Source organism: Engystomops pustulosus, chromosome 6 (assembly GCF_040894005.1).
Source record: "Engystomops pustulosus chromosome 6, aEngPut4.maternal, whole genome shotgun sequence".
In the NCBI taxonomy this organism is placed as follows: domain Eukaryota; kingdom Metazoa; phylum Chordata; class Amphibia; order Anura; family Leptodactylidae; genus Engystomops; species Engystomops pustulosus.
Genome location: NC_092416.1, coordinates 189,089,270 through 189,110,328, shown reverse-complemented (window position 1 = coordinate 189,110,328; position 21,059 = coordinate 189,089,270). Strand labels below are relative to the sequence as shown.

The window sequence follows — 21,059 nt, the reverse complement described above, 5'->3', positions numbered from 1 at the left end:
CCTATCCTGTGTGATACTGTCTGCTGAGCTGTGTATCTAATCCTCTCCTGTGTGATACAGTCTGCTGAGCTGTGTATCTAATCCTCTCCTGTGTGATACTGACTGCTGAGCTGTCTATCTAATCCTATCCTATGTGATACTGTCTGCTGAGCTGTGTATCTAATCCTACATTGTGCGGTACAGTCTGTTGAGCCGTGTATCTAATCCTGCAATGTGCGGTACAGTCTGTTGAGCCATGTATCTAATCCTACATTGTGGTACAGCTGTGTATCAGTCACATAGTACTGACACATATAGGAGGAGTAATGGCAGCTCTTCCGCAGTTTGGAAACAAATTAAACATTTTGGGGGAGATTTCTCAGAAGTGTCTTGGGGGCAGAACTTTCTGTTGCAACCAATCAGAGCTCAGCTTACACCTTCCCAGTGCTGTTTATAAAGTGACAGCTGATCTCTGATTGGTTTATCTCAGACACTTGTGATAAATCTCCCATTACATATCATGGTCCCCCCACATATATAATGTATATACCCCAGCAGCCCCCCACCTACATAGCGCCCCCCAGTGTACAGCTCTGCAACCTCTGGCACAGCAATTAGAGGCGCAGGAATAAAACACAACAAAGCACAACTGGTAAAGAAGAAAGGCAAAAAATAAAAAATGGCCAGATCCATCATCCGAGGCCTCGCACAGGAAAACACGGAGCACCAGCGCCACTCCTGTCACCGCAGAAAACGTCCAACCGAGAACTTGGACAGACAAATAAAGTTATACGGAAAGAGAACGAGGGATGAGGGAAATATAAGAAGTGATGGAAAAACTTCTCCTTCCAGTTCCTCTCCACCACCAGGAGGGGGCAGGATTGTACGTGAGATGCGGCCGTGAGAAAGCTGCACAGAAGCGTGATGTCATCACACAGCCCCAGTGACATCATAGGTGACGCTTCATTCATTAGCACTCAGTGGAGCCCCCACCGCTGACCCTGTGCTGACCTTTAACTCCTCCCGTCATTCTACTTCCTCTGATGTTTTCAGGACATCGGGTTCTGCTGGTGCCGGTGCTGGTGCTGGACTGTGTTATTACTAACGACCGGGATCAGAAAAGCTCCGACCCCACGTGTTTAACCCCTTAGATACTGTGGTCATACATTGTAACGTGTGAGCGGCTGCGGGGGGAGCGCGCACCCTCCGCCACCCATTGGGACCGCCAGTGGTTCTGATGGTGTCGTCTGTGATGTGTGAGGCCGGAGGCAGGGAATATAATAAGCTGCATTACATAACGATCTCATGGGACAAAGTGAGAAAACAACAATGTTTTATATATAAAAAAATAACAATAAGCACCCGCCCCTTTAAAAAACGAGAATCGCACACGTTTTGTTCCTGCCCACTCACAATTAAGGCTACAAAACTATGAGGGTGCGGTCACACGTCCCGCTAGTGTTCACAAGCGTAACGCTGGGGTACGGGGGCGGCCCGAACGTGTATTCATTTCTATGGCAACGCATGCGATCGGCAGCCAGAACCCGGTTTCTTGCATCAAAACAAAACTGCGAAATCCGGTCACCGATCGCATGCCCCCGTGCATCACCAAACACAACACTAGCGGCACGTGCGACCGCACCCGAGTCCCCCAACCCTATGAGTCCGGCACCGCTGCGTGTACTGACCCAGAGGAGAACGTTATCGTGTTACCAGAAAGGCAGAAAGTTTCGGAGATTAGTCCGATTTTTTAAATATACTGAACCGAAAGGGTTAATAAAAGTTCACCAGTGGGACACCTGTCACCCAAAATTGTGCTATTACAAACTACTTTCCGCCCCCCCAAAAAAACAAGACCCCATAGAGCTGTGGTGGCTGAACAATAGGAAAGTTCTGGCTCGTAGAAGGAATCAGGTGCGGAGATAAAGGGTTAAGGGGTGGGGCCTGTGCTGCCCCCTCCTGTACAGACCGGGTATAGTTTACAGGAAAATCCCTTTAAGGGGAGGTCTGTGCAGCTATTAACCCTTCATGCTGGAGAATTCTGGACCAATAAAGCGATGTCCTCTCTGCGCTCAAGGGCAAGAGGTCAAATACGAGAGCTGCCAGGAAGGACGAGGTCACAAGGGTGACCATGTATACTGTACTGTATATATACACCGCAGTGGGAGGGGCTAATGTCCTATATACAGTCCTCACCAGGACCCCCAGAACAGCAGTGGCCCACAGCAACCAATCAGATTAAAGCTCTTATTTGTCCACAGCAAGGTGAACAATGAAAGGAAGAATTTAATTGGTAGCTTGGGCTCCGGTAATATGACCCAGAACAGCCAATCAGATCAGGCAACCAATCAGTGTTTGTAATGTTAAACGAAAGCTGTCATGTGACTCTTCAGTGGTTGGGGGTGTGGTCTACCAGAGCCAACCAGATTGTAGCATTCATTTACCAGTCAAAGCAGCCAATAGGTGTGAGGGAATGAATATAAAATGAAAGCCGTGATCTTACTGGTTACTAGGACAAACCTTCAATTTCTTTATTATCCAATCAGGAAACTGCAGGACACGCACAGCGCCTCCTACAGGCTGGAGAGAGGCCACAGGGTCCTGGCTGATAGCAGAGAACAGCAGCACCTGCAACCGCTCTCCACACACAATGCCAAGGTACCTAACGTGTGATACTGCCTGCTGAGCTGTGTATCTAATCCTCCCCTGTGTGATACTGCCTGCTGAGCTGTGTATCTCATCCTCCCCTGTGTGATACTGTCTGCTGAGCTGTGTATCTAATCCTATCCTGTGTTATACTGTCTGCTGAGCTGTGTATCTAATCCTCCCCTGTGTGATACTGCCTGCTGAGCTGTGTATCTAATCCTCCCCTGTGTGATACTGCCTGCTGAGCTGTGTATCTAATCCTCCCCTGTGTGATACTGCCTACTGAGCTGTGTATCTAATCCTCTCCTGTGTGATACTGTCTGCTGAGCTGTGTATCTCATCCTCCCCTGTGTGATACTGCCTGCTGAGCTGTGTATCTCATCCTCTCCTGTGTGATACTGCCTGCTGAGCTGTGTATCTCATCCTCCCCTGTGTGATACTGCCTGCTGAGCTGTGTATCTAATCCTATTCTGTGTAATACTGCTGAGCTGTGTATCTAATCCCATCCTGTGTGATACTGCCTGCTGAGCTGTGCATCTAATCCCATCCTGTGTGATACTGCCTGCTGAGCTGTGCATCTAATCCCATCCTGTGTGATACTGCCTGCTGAGCTGTGTGTCTAATCCTATCCTGTGTGATACTGCCTGCTGAGCTGTGTGTCTAATCCTCTCCTGTGTGATACTGCCTGCTGAGCTGTGTATCTAATCCTATCCTGTGTGATACTGCCTGCTGAGCTGTGTATCTAATCCTCTCCTGTGTGATACTGTCTGCTAAGCTGTGTATCTAATCCTCCCCTGTGTGATACTGCCTGCTGAGCTGTGTATCTAATCCTCCCCTGTGTGATACAGTCTGCTGAGCTGTGTATCTAATCCCATCCTGTGTGATACTGTCTGCTGAGCTGTGTATCTAATCCTATCCTGTGTGATACAGTCTGCTGAGCTGTGTATCTAATCCTCTCCTGTGTGATACTGACTGCTGAGCTGTGTATCTCATCCCATCCTGTGTGATACTGCCTGCTGAGCTGTGTATCTCATCCTCCCCTGTGTGATACTGCCTGCTGAGCTGTGTATCTAATCCCATCCTGTGTGATACTGTCTGCTGAGCTGTGTATCTAATCCCATCCTGTGTGATACTGTCTGCTGAGCTGTGTATCTAATCCTCCCCTGTGTGATACAGTCTGCTGAGCTGTGTATCTAATCCTATCCTGTGTGATACAGCCTCCTGAGCTGTGTATCTAATCCTATCCTGTGTGATACTGCCTGCTGAGCTGTGTATCTAATCCCATCCTGTGTGATACTGTCTGCTGAGCTGTGTATCTAATCCCATCCTGTGTGATACTGTCTGCTGAGCTGTGTATCTAATCCTCCCCTGTGTGATACAGTCTGCTGAGCTGTGTATCTAATCCTCCCCTGTGTGATACAGTCTGCTGAGCTGTGTATCTAATCCTATCCTGTGTGATACAGCCTCCTGAGCTGTGTATCTAATCCTATCCTGTGTGATACAGCCTCCTGAGCTGTGTATCTAATCCTCTCCTGTGTGATACAGCCTCCTGAGCTGTGTATCTAATCCTCTCCTGTGTGATACAGCCTCCTGAGCTGTGTATCTAATCCTATCCTGTGTGATACAGCCTCCTGAGCTGTGTATCTAATCCTCTCCTGTGTGATACAGCCTCCTGAGCTGTGTATCTAATCCTCTCCTGTGTGATACAGCCTCCTGAGCTGTGTATCTAATCCTATCCTGTGTGATACAGCCTCCTGAGCGGTGTATCTCAGCCTGTGCCCTCCCCCTGCTGTGGGCTGTGTATCTCATCCTCTCCTGTGTGTGTGATACAGCCTCCTGAGCGGTGTATCTCATCCTGTGCCCTCCCCCTGCTGTGTATCTCATCCTCCCCTGTGTGATACAGCTTCCTGAGCGGTGTATCTCATCCTGTGCCCTCCCCCTGCTGTGTATCTCATCCTCCCCTGTGTGATACAGCCTCCTGAGCGGTGTATCTCATCCTGTGCCCTCCCCCTGCTGTGGGCTGTGTATCTCATCCTCTTGTGTGTGATACAGCCTCCTGAGCGGTGTATCTCATCCTGTGCCCTCCCCCTGCTGTGTATCTCATCCTCTTGTGTGTGTGTGATACAGCCTCCTGAGCGGTGTATCTCATCCTGTGCCCTCCCCCTGCTGTGTATCTCATCCTCTTGTGTGTGATACAGCCTCCTGAGCGGTGTATCTCATCCTGTGCCCTCCCCCTGCTGTGTATCTCATCCTCTTGTGTGTGATACAGCCTCCTGAGTGGTGTATCTCATCCTGTGCCCTCCCCCTGCTGTGTATCTCATCCTCCCATGTGTGATACAGCCTCCTGAGCGGTGTATCTCATCCTGTGCCCTCCCCCTGCTGTGGGCTGTGTATCTCATCCTCCCATGTGTGATACAGCCTCCTGAGCGGTGTATCTCAGCCTGTGCCCTCCCCCTGCTGTGTATCTCATCCTCCCATGTGTGATACAGCCTCCTGAGCGGTGTATCTCATCCTGTGCCCTCCCCCTGCTGTGTATCTCATCCTCTTGTGTGTGATACAGCCTCCTGAGCGGTGTATCTCATCCTGTGCCCTCCCCCTGCTGTGTATCTCATCCTCTTGTGTGTGATACAGCCTCCTGAGCGGTGTATCTCATCCTGTGCCCTCCCCCTGCTGTGTATCTCATCCTCCCATGTGTGATACAGCCTCCTGAGCGGTGTATCTCATCCTGTGCCCTCCCCCTGCTGTGGGCTGTGTATCTCATCCTCCCATGTGTGATACAGCCTCCTGAGCGGTGTATCTCATCCTGTGCCCTCCCCCTGCTGTGGGCTGAGCCTGTGTCCTTGGCTGTGGAGCGCTCGGCAATGTTCGCACTCTGCTCCCTCCCTGCGCTGCTGCTGCTGGATCCTGGGAGGCTGTGGGGCATGGAGGGTTAAGCTGTGGGACCCCCTGTGCCATGTCGGGGGCGCTGTGCCGGAGCCTGTACGCCTTCTCTGGGGAGCAGCACCAGCAGGGGCTGAAGTTTGAGGCGGGGGAGCTCATCAGCGTCCTGCAGGTGCTGGATGGCGGCTGGTGGGAGGGTGAGAAGGACGGCGTGCGAGGATGGTTCCCTGCCAGCTACGTGCAGGTCCTGGAGGTAAGTGCCCACCTGTGGAGACCACCAGGGTTGTCATGGGGAACTGCGGCCAGGTGCAGGGGTGGAGAGCTGCTGGGGGTCTCTGTGCACGGCTCTGCTCATACACCTGGAACCAGAGACCACAGAGCAGCCGCTCTGCTGTGTTTAGGGTTGCGTGGTCCCGGCTCCGCACTGTTTGGAGGGGGGTGCGTGGTCCCGGCTCCGCACTGTTTGGAGGGGGGTGCGTGGTCCCGGCTCCGCACTGTTTGGAGGGGGGTGCGTGGTCCCGGCTCCGCACTGTTTGGAGGGGGGTGCGTGGTCCCGGCTCCGCACTGTTTGGAGGGGGGTGCGTGGTCCCGGCTCCGCACTGTTTGGAGGGGGGTGCGTGGTCCCGGCTCCGCACTGTTTGGAGGGGGGTGCGTGGTCCCGGCTCCGCACTGTTTGGAGGGGGGTGCGTGGTCCCGGCTCCGCACTGTTTGGAGGGGGTGCGTGGTCCCGGCTCCGCACTGTTTGGAGGGGGTTGCGCGGTCCCGGCTCCGCACTGTTTGGAGGGGGTTGCGTGGTCCCGGCTCCGCACTGTTTGGAGGGGGGTGCGTGGTCCCGGCTCCGCACTGTTTGGAGGGGGTGCGTGGTCCCGGCTCCGCACTGTTTGGATGGGTTGCGCGGTCCCGGCTCCGCACTGTTTGGAGGGGGTTGCGTGGTCCCGGCTCCGCACTGTTTGGAGGGGGGTGCGCGGTCCCGGCTCCGCACTGTTTGGAGGGGGGTGCGCGGTCCCGGCTCCGCACTGTTTGGAGGGGGGTGCGTGGTCCCGGCTCCGCACTGTTTGGAGGGGGTGCGTGGTCCCGGCTCCGCACTGTTTGGAGGGGGTTGCGTGGTCCCGGCTCCGCACTGTTTGGAGGGGGGTGCGCGGTCCCGGCTCCGCACTGTTTGGAGGGGGGTGCGCGGTCCCGGCTCCGCACTGTTTGGAGGGGGGTGCGCGGTCCCGGCTCCGCACTGTTTGGAGGGGGGTGCGCGGTCCCGGCTCCGCACTGTTTGGAGGGGGGTGCGTGGTCCCGGCTCCGCACTGTTTGGAGGGGGGTGCGCGGTCCCGGCTCCGCACTGTTTGGAGGGGGTGCGTGGTCCCGGCTCTGCACTGTTTGGAGGGGGGTGCGTGGTCCCGGCTCCGCACTGTGTGGAGGGGGTGCGTGGTCCCGGCTCTGCACTGTTTGGAGGGGGTGCGTGGTCCCGGCTCCGCACTGTTTGGAGGGGGGTGCCGTCCCCTATTTGTAGTCCCCTAGATTAGTCCTTGGGCATAGTCACTGCTGCTCATTGACCACCAGGAGGTGCTAACATTGGGAGCGGATATTTTGGATTTGCGATCAGGTGAGAGTGTGATGTCATCAGGGACCCTGGAGTGATGTCATCAGCGGACACTAATCTCACATAACCGAGAGATCTGCAGAACATTGCTCCTTCACTCACTGATAGAGATGTAACCTGCAGACTATTACAGCACTGATGTTGCTGTATAGCTGCAGATCATTGCTCCACTATCTCTTGATTTGCGGGACATGGATGAATCATCTGAGGTCACAGGTCAGTGTTTTCACTTTCGGGTTGTGTCCTCACACATCTCTCCATTGTGACCTGACCGTGATCAGCTGACCGACCCTGACACCAGGCGCCCATTGTTATATTGTCCCCAGCATCAACTGCAGCATTGTATACCGCCACACCGTGCCAGGAGCCGCGGGTCACACCGAGCCTGACATCATACAGCGCAGGCGCAGAGCTATCCACAGGGGGCAGTGTTATAGTAGTTATATCCCTGTACATAGGGGGCAGTATTATAGTAGATATATTCCTGTACATAGGGGGCGGTATTATAGTAGTTATATTCCTGTACATAGGGGGCAGTATTATAGTAGTTATATTCTTGTACATAGGGGCCAGTATTATAGTAGTTATATTCCTGTACATAGGGGGCAGTATTATAGTAGTTATATTCCTGTACATAGGGGCAGTATTATAGTAGTTATATCCCTGTACATAGGAGGCAGTATTATAGTAGTTATATTCCTGTACATAGGAGGCAGTATTATAGTAGTTATATTCTTGTACATAGGGGGCAGTATTATAGTAGTTATATTCTTGTACATAGGGGGCAGTATTATAGTAGTTATATTCCTGTACATAGGGGCAGTATTATAGTAGTTATATTCCTGTACATAGGGGCAGTATTATAGTAGTTATATTCCTGTACATAGGGGGCAGTATTATAGTAGTTATATTCTTGTACATAGGGGGAAGTATTATAGTAGTTACATTCTTGTACATAGGGGTAGTATTATAGTAGTTATATTCCTGTACATAGGGGGCAGTATTATAGTAGTTATATTCTTGTACATATGGGGCAGTATTATAGTAGTTATATTCCTGTACATAGGGGGCAGTATTATAGTAGTTATATTCTTGTACATAGGGGGCAGTATTATAGTAGTTATATTCTTGTACATAGGGGGCAGTATTATAGTAGTTATATTCCTGTACATAGGGGGCAGTATTATAGTAGTTATATTCCTGTACATAGGGGGCAGTATTATAGTAGTTATATTCCTGTACCTAGGGGGCAGTATTATAGTAGTTATATTCTTGTACATAGGGGGCAGTATTATAGTAGTTATATTCCTGTACATAGGGGGCAGTATTATAGTAGTTATATTCCTGTACATAGGGGCGGTATTATAGTAGTTATATTCTTGTACATAGGGGGCAGTATTATAGTAGTTATATTCCTGTACATAGGGGGCAGTATTATAGTAGTTATATTCTTGTACATAGGGAGCAGTATTATAGTAGTTATATCCCTGTACATAGGGGGCAGTATTATAGTAGTTATATTCTTGTACATAGGAGGCAGTATTATAGTAATTATATTCTTGTACATAGGGGGCAGTATTATAGTAGTTATATTCCTGTACATAGGGGGCAGTATTATAGTAGTTATATTCCTGTACATAGGAGGCAGTATTATAGTAGTTATATTCCTGTACATAGGGGGCAGTATTATAGTAGTTATATTCTTGTACATAGGGGGCAGTATTATAGTAGTTATATTCCTGTACATAGGGGGCAGTATTATAGTAGTTATATTCTTGTACATAGGGGGCAGTATTATAGTAGTTATATTCTTGTACATAGGGGGCAGTATTATAGTAGTTATATTCCTGTATATAGGGGGCAGTATTATAGTAGTTATATCCTTGTACACAGGGGGCAGCCCTGTAATACCACACTGTGGAGTGCTGGGGCCTATTGGTGCTGGCGAAGCCGGATGGATCCACCGAGTCCATCCATATTGTTGCAGCACCTCTAGGGTTAATGATTCGTGTAGATAAAGTGCGTCTCCGCTTTTCGCGCCTTGTTAAGTGAGAAGGCAACGTATTAGGAAATCGCTATTTTAAGGGAAATCGGCGGTGATAATTCCGTCCTGAGACCCCGAACAAGGGCGCTAAGAGCATAATCCACTGACAAGTGAAACCAGGCTGGGGGCGGGGCTTACTACAGATGCTCCGCCTTACTGTAGTCAGTTTTCATCAAAGAGCGAATCCCTCCAGTCACCTGACATGCAAAGACACGCCCCTGCAGAGCCGTAGGATGTTCTGGCCTCCTGATTGGTAGAGAAGCAGAATATCTCCCTTTCCTCTGTGCTGCGGGGACCACCAGTGTGGGGGAGGGACAGACGGGGTGCACTGTTAACCCTTTACTCCACTGACCCAGAGACCCAAGCAGGACCAGTGCGCTGTTACAATGGAATTAAATACATGTGGGATTAGATACGTGACCTGGGGTGGAGCTACACAGGATATGATTAGATACACAGCTCAGCCGACTGCCTGAGACCGAGAAGTAGTACTGTGCACTGTATATATATACAGGAGAAGTAGTACTGTGCACTGCCTGAGACCGAGAAGTAGTACTGTGCACTGCCCATATATACAGGAGAAGTAGTACTGTGCACTGTATATATATACAGGAGAAGTAGTACTGTGCACTGTATATATACAGGAGAAGTAGTACTGTGCTCTGTATATATATACAGGAGAAGTAGTACTGTGCACTGTGTATATATACAGGAGAAGTAGTACTGTGCACTGCCTGAGACCGAGAAGTAGTACTGTGCACTGCCCATATATACAGGAGAAGTAGTACTGTGCACTGTATATATACAGGAGAAGTAGTACTGTGCACTGCCCATATATACAGGAGAAGTAGTACTGTGCACTGTATATATACAGGAGAAGTAGTACTGTGCACTGTATATATACAGGAGAAGTAGTACTGTGCACTGCCCATATATATACAGGAGAAGTAGTACTGTGCACTGCCCATATATATACAGGAGAAGTAGTACTGTGCACTGTATATATATACAGGAGAAGTAGTACTGTGCACTGCCCATATATATACAGGAGAAGTAGTACTGTGCACTGCCCATATATATACAGGAGAAGTAGTACTGTGCACTGCCCATATATATACAGGAGAAGTAGTACTGTGCACTGTATATATATACAGAAGTAGTACTGTGCACTGTATATATACAGGAGAAGTAGTACTGTGCACTGTATATATACAGGAGAAGTAGTACTGTGCAGTGTATATATACAGGAGAAGTAGTGCTGTGCACTGTATATATACAGGAGAAGTAGTACTGTGCACTGTATATATACAGGAGAAGTAGTACTGTGCACTGTATATATACAGGAGAAGTAGTACTGTGCACTGTATATATACAGGAGAAGTAGTACTGTGCACTGTATATATATACAGGAGAAGTAGTACTGTGCACTGTATATATATACAGGAGAAGTAGTACTGTGCACTGTATATATATACAGGAGAAGTAGTACTGTGCACTGTATATATATACAGGAGAAGTAGTACTGTGCACTGTATATATATACAGGAGAAGTAGTACTGTGCACTGTATATATATACAGGAGAAGTAGTACTGTGCACTGTATATATACAGGAGAAGTAGTACTGTGCACTGTATATATACAGGAGAAGTAGTACTGTGCACTGTATATATACAGGAGAAGTAGTACTGTGCACTGTATATATACAGGAGAAGTAGTACTGTGCACTGTATATATACAGGAGAAGTAGTACTGTGCACTGTATATATACAGGAGAAGTAGTACTGTGCACTGTATATATACAGGAGAAGTAGTACTGTGCACTGTATATATACAGGAGAAGTAGTACTGTGCACTGTATATATACAGGAGAAGTAGTACTGTGCACTGTATATATACAGGAGAAGTAGTACTGTGCACTGTATATATACAGGAGAAGTAGTACTGTGCACTGTATATATACAGGAGAAGTAGTACTGTGCACTGTATATATACAGGAGAAGTAGTACTGTGCACTGCCCATATATATACAGGAGAAGTAGTACTGTGCACTGCCCATATATATACAGGAGAAGTAGTACTGTGCACTGTATATATATATATACAGGAGAAGTAGTACTGTGCACTGTATATATATATATACAGGAGAAGTAGTACTGTGCACTGTATATATATATATACAGGAGAAGTAGTACTGTGCACTGTATATATATATATACAGGAGAAGTAGTACTGTGCACTGTATATATATATATACAGAAGTAGTACTGTGCACTGTATATATATATATATACAGAAGTAGTACTGTGCACTGTATATATACAGGAGAAGTAGTACTGTGCACTGCCCATATATATACAGGAGAAGTAGTACTGTGCACTGCCCATATATATACAGGAGAAGTAGTACTGTGCACATGTTATACATGTTTGGTCCCTGATGCGGCTGCCTCCTCCGGGTGACACATACCTCCCTGCACCCACCATCGCCGATTACTGATAAACATCACGTTGTGACAGAGGCTTCCAGATAATGAGTCACCCCAGAACCTGCGGCCATATTCCCCGGGTTTCTTTGGGTTGTGTAGGGGACACGTAGGACTTATCACTAGTTATCACAGCCGCACATACAGGAGTGAATGAAGAGGGGACCCAGAGGAGGAGTGAAGCCATAATGGGTCCCCTCAACAGAAAGCAACATTTACCTATGTGGAGCTTGTTAAGCAGGGGCGGAGCTTATGAGCAGATGTCACTTCCTGTCTCATTCTTTCTAACCTTTCTCACTGTTCCACCCTTGTTTAAAGCTTAATGTCCAGCAGTCTATGTACACAGTGCCACAAAGGGGTCCTCTGGGAATCCGAAAAGGGGTATGTGACCACTCAGCTAATCACTAGCTGCTGTACATGAACACTGTTTGACCACTGAGCCAATCCCTGTGCTCAGCAGTTACATCTGAATGAACACTGTGATCCACTGTGAGCCAATCTCTGAATTCAACAATTACATGTTCACCAAGTACATGAATTCATCAATGTCGGACAGATTGGAGCAGAAGTAGCAGAGAATGAAGTTGGAGAATGGAGGACCCGCCCACAAGGAAGCAATATGGGCGTGTCATGCACTGAATCAGGTCATCTGAGAATCAGCCCTTCATTGTCTTAATAACATCTCGATGGATGGAGCTGAGCTTATTTTAAACAATTAAAATTCTTTCCTAGTGGGTGGAGTATATAAGCTCCGCCCCTGAGGAGCCTTACTAGTGCTGTGGCCTATTCTACAGTCCTGGCCATAAGTCCTGAGAATGACACAATCTCCTCTTGTCACATGATGTGTCCCTCTGGTCTGTCAGATGTTTATCACATACAGAGATACAAGTGCAATCATATTATGGGGAGCAGAAGCTTTTATTGTCAGGTGGGAGGAGTTACTGCAGCGAGTCAGTATCTGCAGGACCTCTCCTTCTTCTCCAGGACCTCTGCAATTCTCCCTGGCAGCTCTCACTCACCTCCTGCACCAGATCCTGACTGATCGCTGTCCATTCCTGCACAGTCACTGCTGCATTCTGTCACAATGTGTCGGTTTTTGTTTGTCCCCCGTCTCCTGATGATTGACCACAAGTTCTTTATGGGATAAGATCCGGGGAGTCTCCGGGCCATGGACCCAGAATCTCTGTGTTCTGTTCCGGGGCCATGGACCCAGAATCTCTGTGTTCTGTTCCCGGAGCCATGGACCCAGAATCTCTGTGTTCTGTTCCCGGAGCCATGGACCCAGAATCTCTGTGTTCTGTTCCCGGGCCATGGACCCAGAATCTCTGTGTTCTGTTCCCGGAGCCATGGACCCAGAATCTCTGTGTTCTGTTCCCGGAGCCATGGACCCAGAATCTCTGTGTTCTGTTCCGGGGCCATGGACCCAGAATCTCTGTGTTCTGTTCCCGGAGCCATGGACCCAGAATCTCTGTGTTCTGTTCCGGGGCCATGGACCCAGAATCTCTGTGTTCTGTTCCCGGGGCCATGGACCCAGAATCTCTGTGTTCTGTTCCCGAAGCCATGGACCCAGAATCTCTGTGTTCTGTTCCCGGAGCCATGGACCCAGAATCTCTGTGTTCTGTTCCCGGAGCCATGGACCCAGAATCTCTGTGTTCTGTTCCGGGGCCATGGACCCAGAATCTCTGTGTTCTGTTCCCGGAGCCATGGACCCAGAATCTCTGTGTTCTGTTCCGGGGCCATGGACCCAGAATCTCTGTGTTCTGTTCTGGGGCCATGGACCCAGAATCTCTGTGTTCTGTTCCCGGAGCCATGGACCCAGAATCTCTGTGTTCTGTTCCCGGAGCCATGGACCCAGAATCTCTGTGTTCTGTTCCCGGAGCCATGGACCCAGAATCTCTGTGTTCTGTTCCGGGGCCATGGACCCAGAATCTCTTTGTAGGCCATGGACCCAGAATCTCTTTGTAGGCCATGGACCCAGAATCTCTTTGTAGGCCATGGACCCAGAATCTCTTTGTAGGCCATGGACCCAGAATCTCTTTGTAGGCCATGGACCCAGAATCTCTTTGTAGGCCATGGACCCAGAATCTCTTTGTAGGCCATGGACCCAGAATCTCTTTGTAGGCCATGGACCCAGAATCTCTTTGTAGGCCATGGACCTACAAATTATCATTTGTATCATTCTCACAACTTATGGCCATGACTGTAAGGGGTGACTGTCTACTCTGAAGTGGGGAGTGGTTATATGGTGGGAGCAATCTAATGTTCTCCTGTGCCCCCCCACTCCCACAAAAAGATCAAAAACTTAGTGTTAAAGGAATCCTCACCCACCAATCAGAGGATTACACAATCTACATGTTCCCAGGCTGGACACGCCCTATCATTCATTAAAGTGCTAATTTATCATCATCCACCCATTACACACGAATACATAATGAGGCTGAGACAAATTACTGGTTAATTGGGCCTGACCCGCCCCAGGGATGGAAACGAGTTCAAGAATTGTATCACAAAGTAACTAATCCCCAGAAATATCTCATCTTGTGTATCTAATCCTATCCTGTGTGATACTGCCTGCTGAGCTGTGTATCTAATCCTCTCCTGTGTGATACAGCCTGCTGAGCTGTGTATCTAATCCTCTCCTGTGTGATACTGTCTGCTGAGCAGTGTATCTCATCCTATCCTGTGTGATACTGTCTGCTGATCTGTGTATCTAATCCTCTCCTGTGTGATACTGTCTGCTGAGCTGTGTATCTAATCCTCTCCTGTGTGATACTGTCTGCTGAGCTGTGTATCTAATCCTCTCCTGTGTGATACTGTCTGCTGAGCAGTGTATCTCATCCTCTCCTGTGTGATACTGTCTGCTGAGCAGTGTATCTAATCCTATCCTGTGTGATACTGTCTGCTGAGCTGTGTATCTAATCCTATCCTGTGTGATACTGACTGCTGATCTGTGTATCTAATCCTCTCCTGTGTGATACTGACTGCTGAGCTGTGTATCTAATCCTCTCCTGTGTGATACTGACTGCTGAGCTGTGTATCTAATCCTCTCCTGTGTGATACTGTCTGCTGAGCTGTGTATCTAATCCTCTCCTGTGTGATACTGTCTGCTGAGCTGTGTATCTAATCCCCTCCTGTGTGATACTGCCTGCTAAGCTGTGTATCTAATCCCCTCCTGTGTGATACTGCCTGCTGAGCTGTGTATCTCATCCCCTCCTGTGTGATACTGCCTGCTGAGCTGTGTATCTAATCCCATCCTGTGTGATACTGTCTGCTAAGCTGTGTATCTAATCCCCTCCTGTGTGTTATAGTCTGCTAAGCTGTGTATCTAATCCCCTCCTGTGTGATACTGTCTACTGAGCTGTGTATCTAATCTTCTCCTGTGTGATACTGACTGCTGAGCTGTGTATCTAATCCTCTCCTGTGTGATACAGTCTGCTGAGCAGTGTATCTAATCCTCTCCTGTGTGATATGGACTGCTGAGCTGTGTATCTAATCCTCTCCTGTGTGATACTGACTGCTGAGCTGTGTATCTAATCCTCTCCTGTGTGATACTGACTGCTGAGCTGTGTATCTAATCCTCTCCTGTGTGATACTGACTGCTGAGCTGTGTATCTAATCCTCTCCTGTGTGATATGGACTGCTGAGCTGTGTATCTAATCCTCTCCTGTGTGATACTGTCTGCTGAGCTGTGTATCTAATCCTCTCCTGTGTGATACTGTCTGCTGAGCTGTGTATCTAATCCTCTCCTGTGTGATACTGACTGCTGAGCTGTGTATCTAATCCTCTCCTGTGTGATACTGACTGCTGAGCTGTGTATCTAATCCTCTCCTGTGTGATACAGTCTGCTGAGCTGTGTATCTAATCCTCTCCTGTGTGATACTGACTGCTGAGCTGTGTATCTAATCCTCTCCTGTGTGATACTGACTGCTGAGCTGTGTATCTAATCCTATCCTGTGTGATACAGTCTGCTGAGCTGTGCATCTAATCCTCTCCTGTGTGATACTGACTGCTGAGCTGTGTATCTCATCCTCTCCTGTGTGATACTGTCTGCTGAGCCATGTATCTAATCCTCTCCTGTGTGATACTGTCTGCTGAGCCATGTATCTAATCCTTTCCTGTGTGATAGTCTGCTGAGCTGTGTATCTAATCCTCTCCTGTGTGATACTGACTGCTGAGCTGTGTATCTAATCCTATCCTGTGTGATACAGTCTGCTGAGCTGTGCATCTAATCCTGTCCTGTGTGATACTGTCTGCTGAGCTGTGTATCTAATCCTCTCCTGTGTGATACTGTCTGCTGAGCCATGTATCTAATCCTTTCCTGTGTGATACAGTCTGCTGAGCTGTGTATCTAATCCTCTCCTGTGTGATACTGACTGCTGAGCTGTGTATCTAATCCTATCCTGTGTGATACAGTCTGCTGAGCTGTGCATCTAATCCTGTCCTGTGTGATACTGTCTGCTGAGCTGTGTATCTAATCCTCTCCTGTGTGATACTGTCTGCTGAGCTGTGTATATAATCCTCTCCTGTGTGATACTGACTGCTGAGCTGTGTATCTAATCCTATCCTGTATGATACAGTCTGCTGAGCTGTGTATATAATCCTCTCCTGTGTGATACTGACTGCTGAGCTGTGTATCTAATCCTTTCCTGTGTGATACTGTCTGCTGAGCTGTGTATCTAATCCTCTCCTGTGTGATACTGACTGCTGAGCTGTGTATCTCATCCTCTCCTGTGTGATACTGTCTGCTGAGCCATGTATCTAATCCTTTCCTGTGTGATACAGTCTGCTGAGCTGTGTATCTAATCCTCTCCTGTGTGATACTGACTGCTGAGCTGTGTATCTCATCCCCTCCTGTGGGGGGCAGTAATGCAGTCTTATCTTGTGGCTGGGGTGAGATGTGAGCCCCAGGATGTGTATATGGCATAATCCTGGGATGATGGGGAAGTAGTGCTCGGTGGGGCGGGTGAGTCAGGCAGGGCAGCTCCGGGACACGGAGGGCGAGCCGGCTGCTTACAAGCTGCTTGGAGAACCGTCAGAAAGTTTGGCTCGTTGTCCTGTGGTATGCGGATGACAGAGCGCGAGTTCTGGGGCCGAGCAGCGCCAAGTGTAATTACACATTGTAACAGAAAACAGCAGAAAAAGTCACAGCACAGGAAAATACAGACACATCCACAGATGAGGCTACTCAGGGGCCACAGCCGTCATGTGATCACACAATGCAGATGCTCCGCCCCATCGTTATCAGCCCCTCCCCTGATGGGGCTCCACCTCCAAAAGGGGTGAAACTGATGAAAACAAGACTTTCCTCTGATCTCAGGAGATCTGTGCCCCTAGTAATATGCATCACATGGTCAGCCTTCCCTTCCATTGCTCCGCCCTAATGACCTCATTATTATAACCCCACCCCCGAGGAATCAGAAGACCATTACCACTTCTAGAACACACCAGATCATCTATCAGCTGGATGTGTGTGGTGATAACTGTCCTCCAATAACCTTAACACGGACAAGTTACAATGGCTATTGCATGACTGCTCGCTGTTATCAGCCACATGGCCCTGGGCAAATATCCCAGAGGAGAGGAGGAGGCTGGACATGTACCAAAGGCATTCCTACGGAATAATGCCAAACGTCCCGGAACAAAGATAAGAGGACAAGGAGCGACAATAAGAACCTCATCAGCGAGCTACAGCGGCGCATGAACACCGCCACATGTCCTGCAATGTAGAATAATACCGCCCCACTACACCGAGAAATGTCACATACTGTGATGGTAGGAAATATTATATCCCTGTATTATAGTAGTTATATTCCTGTACATAGGGGGCAGTATTATAGCAGTTATATTCCTGTACATAGGGGGCAGTATTATAGTAGTTATATTCCTGTACATAGGGGGCAGTATTATAGTAGTTATATTCTTGTACATAGGGGGCAGTATTATAGTAGTTATATTCCTGTACATAGGGGGCAGTATTATAGTAGTTATATTCTTGTACATAGGGGGTAGTATTATAGTAGTTATATTCCTGTACATAGGGGGTAGTATTATAGTAGTTATATTCCTGTACATAGGGGGCAGTATTATAGTAGTTATATTCTTGTACATAGGGGGCAGTATTATAGTAGTTATATTCCTGTACATAGGTGGCAGTATTATAGTAGTTATATTCCTGTACATAGGGAGCAGTATTATAGTAGTTATATTCCTGTACATAGGGAGCAGTATTATAGTAGTTATATTCCTGTACATAGGGGACAGTATTATAGTAGTTATATTCCTGTACATAGGGGGCAGTATTATAGTATATTCCTGTACATAGGGGGGCAGTATTATAGTAGTTATATTCCTGTACATAGGGGGCAGTATTATAGTAGTTATATTCCTGTACATAGGGGGCAGTATTATAGTAGTTATATTCCTGTACATAGGGGGCAGTATTATAGTAGTTATATCCCTGTACATAGGGAGCAGTATTATAGTAGTTATATCCCTGTACATAGGGGGCAGTATTATAGTAGTTATATTCCTGTACATAGGGAGCAGTATTATAGTAGTTATATTCCTGTACATAGGGGGCAGTATTATAGTAGTTATATTCCTGTACATAGGTGGCAGTATTATAGTAGTTATATTCCTGTACATAGGGAGCAGTATTATAGTAGTTATATTCCTGTACATAGGGAGCAGTATTATAGTAGTTATATCCCTGTACATAGGGGGCAGTATTATAGTAGTTATAGTCTTGTACATAGGGGGCAGTATTATAGTAGTTATATTCCTGTACATAGGGGGCAGTATTATAGTAGTTATATTCTTGTACATAGGGGGCAGTATTATAGTAGTTATATTCTTGTACATAGGAGGCAGTATTATAGTAGTTATATTCCTGTACATAGGGGGCAGTATTATAGTAGTTATATCCCTGTACATAGGGGGCAGTATTATAGTAGTTATATCCCTGTACATAGGGGGCAGTATTATAGTAGTTATATTCTTGTACATAGGAGGCAGTATTATAGTAGTTATATCCCTGTACATAGGGGGCAGTATTATAGTAGTTATATTCCTGTACATAGGGGGCAGTATTATAGTAGTTATATTCCTGTACATAGGGGGCAGTATTATAGTTGTTATATTCCTGTACATAGGGGGCAGTATTATAGTAGTTATATCCCTGTACATAGGAGGCAGTATTATAGTAGTTATATTCCTGTACATAGGGGACAGTATTATAGTAGTTATATTCCTGTACATAGGGGGCAGTATTATAGTATATTCCTGTACATAGGGAGCAGTATTATAGTAGTTATATTCCTGTACATAGGGAGCAGTATTATAGTAGTTATATTCCTGTACATAGGGGGCAGTATTATAGTAGTTATATCCCTGTACATAGGGGGCAGTATTATAGTAGTTATATTCCTGTACATAGGGAGCAGTATTATAGTAGTTATATTCCTGTACATAGGGGGCAGTATTATAGTAGTTATATTCTTGTACATAGGGGGCAGTATTATAGTAGTTATATTCCTGTACATAGGGGGCAGTATTATAGTAGCTATATTCTTGTACATAGGGGGCAGTAATATAGTAGTTATATTCCTGTACATAGGGAGCAGTATTATAGTAGTTATATTCCTGTACATAGGAGGCAGTATTATAGTAGTTATATTCCTGTACATAGGGAGCAGTATTATAGTAGTTATATTCCTGTACATAGGGGGCAGTATTATAGTAGTTATATCCCTGTACATAGGGGGCAGTATTATAGTAGTTATATTCCTGTACATAGGGGACAGTATTATAGTAGTTATATTCTTGTACATAGGAGGCAGTATTATAGTAGTTATATTCCTGTACATAGGGAGCAGTATTATAGTAGTTATATTCCTGTACATAGGAGGCAGTATTATAGTAGTTATATTCCTGTACATAGGGAGCAGTATTATAGTAGTTATATTCCTGTACATAGGGGGCAGTATTATAGTAGTTATATCCCTGTACATAGGGGGCAGTATTATAGTAGTTATATTCCTGTACATAGGGGGCAGTATTATAGTAGTTATATTCTTGTACATAGGGAGCAGTATTATAGTAGTTATATTCCTGTACATAGGGGGCAGTATTATAGTAGTTATATCCCTGTACATAGGGGGCAGTATTATAGTAGTTATATTCTTGTACATAGGGGGCAGTATTATAGTAGTTATATTCTTGTACATAGGGGGCAGTATTATAGTAGTTATATTCCTGTACATAGGGGGCAGTATTATAGTAGTTATATTCCTGTACATAGGGGGCAGTATTATAGTAGTTATATTCCTGTACATAGGAGGCAGTATTATAGTAGTTATATTCCTGTACATAGGGAGCAGTATTATAGTAGTTATATTCCTGTACATAGGGGGCAGTATTATAGTAGTTATATTCTTGTACATAGGGGGCAGTATTATAGTAGTTATATTCCTGTACATAGGGGGCAGTATTATAGTAGTTATATCCCTGTACATAGGGGGCAGTATTATAGTAGTTATATTCCTGTACATAGGGGGCAGTATTATAGTAGTTATATCCCTGTACATAGGGGGCAGTATTATAGTAGTTATATTCCTGTACATAGGGGACAGTATTATAGTAGTTATATTCTTGTACATAGGAGGCAGTATTATAGTATTTATATTCCTGTACATAGGGGGCAGTATTATAGTAGTTATATTCTTGTACATAGGGGGCAGTATTATAGTAGTTATATTCCTGTACATAGGGGCAGTATTATAGTAGTTATATTCCTGTACATAGGGAGCATTATTATAGTAGTTATATCCCTGTACATAGGGGGCAGTATTATAGTAGTTATAGTCTTGTACATAGGGGGCAGTATTATAGTAGTTATATTCCTGTACATAGGGGGCAGTATTATAGTAGTTATATTCTTGTACATAGGGGGCAGTATTATAGTAGTTATATTCCTGTACATAGGGGGCAGTATTATAGTAGTTATATTCCTGTACATAGGGGGCAGTATTATAGTAGTTATATTCTTGTACATAGGCGGCAGTATTATAGTAGTTATATTCCTGTACATAGGGGTGCAGTATTATAGTAGTTATATTCCTGTACATAGGGGGCAGTATTATAGTAGTTATATTCCTGTACATAGGGGGCAGTATTATAGTAGTTATATTCTTGTACATAGGGGACAGTATTATAGTAGTTATATTCCTGTACATAGGGGGCAGTATTATAGTAGTTATATTCCTGTACATAGGGGGCAGTATTATAGTAGTTATATTCTTGTACATAGGGGGCAGTATTATAGTAGTTATATTCCTGTACATAGGGGGCAGTATTATAGTAGTTATATTCCTGTACATAGGGGCAGTATTATAGTAGTTATATTCCTGTACATAGGGGGCAGTATTATAGTAGTTAT

General features: G+C 46.4%; 1 protein-coding gene across 6 annotated transcripts in view; it reads left to right on the top strand.

Moving 5' to 3' along the window:
- Nucleotides 1-21,059, top strand: part of GAS7 (growth arrest specific 7) — a 252,855-nt gene that overhangs the window by 98,658 nt on the left and 133,138 nt on the right. For 2 of the 6 annotated variants that reach the window (XM_072112778.1, XM_072112780.1), the window contains exon 2: nt 2,526-2,637. In XM_072112778.1, the coding sequence (XP_071968879.1) occupies nt 2,526-2,637 (112 nt within the window). Of the gene's footprint in view, nt 1-2,525; nt 2,638-5,466; nt 5,759-7,276; nt 7,313-17,362; nt 17,396-21,059 lie in introns of those variants that run through there. The other 4 variants (XM_072112781.1, XM_072112777.1, XM_072112782.1 and 1 more) reach the window with 4 other exon arrangements.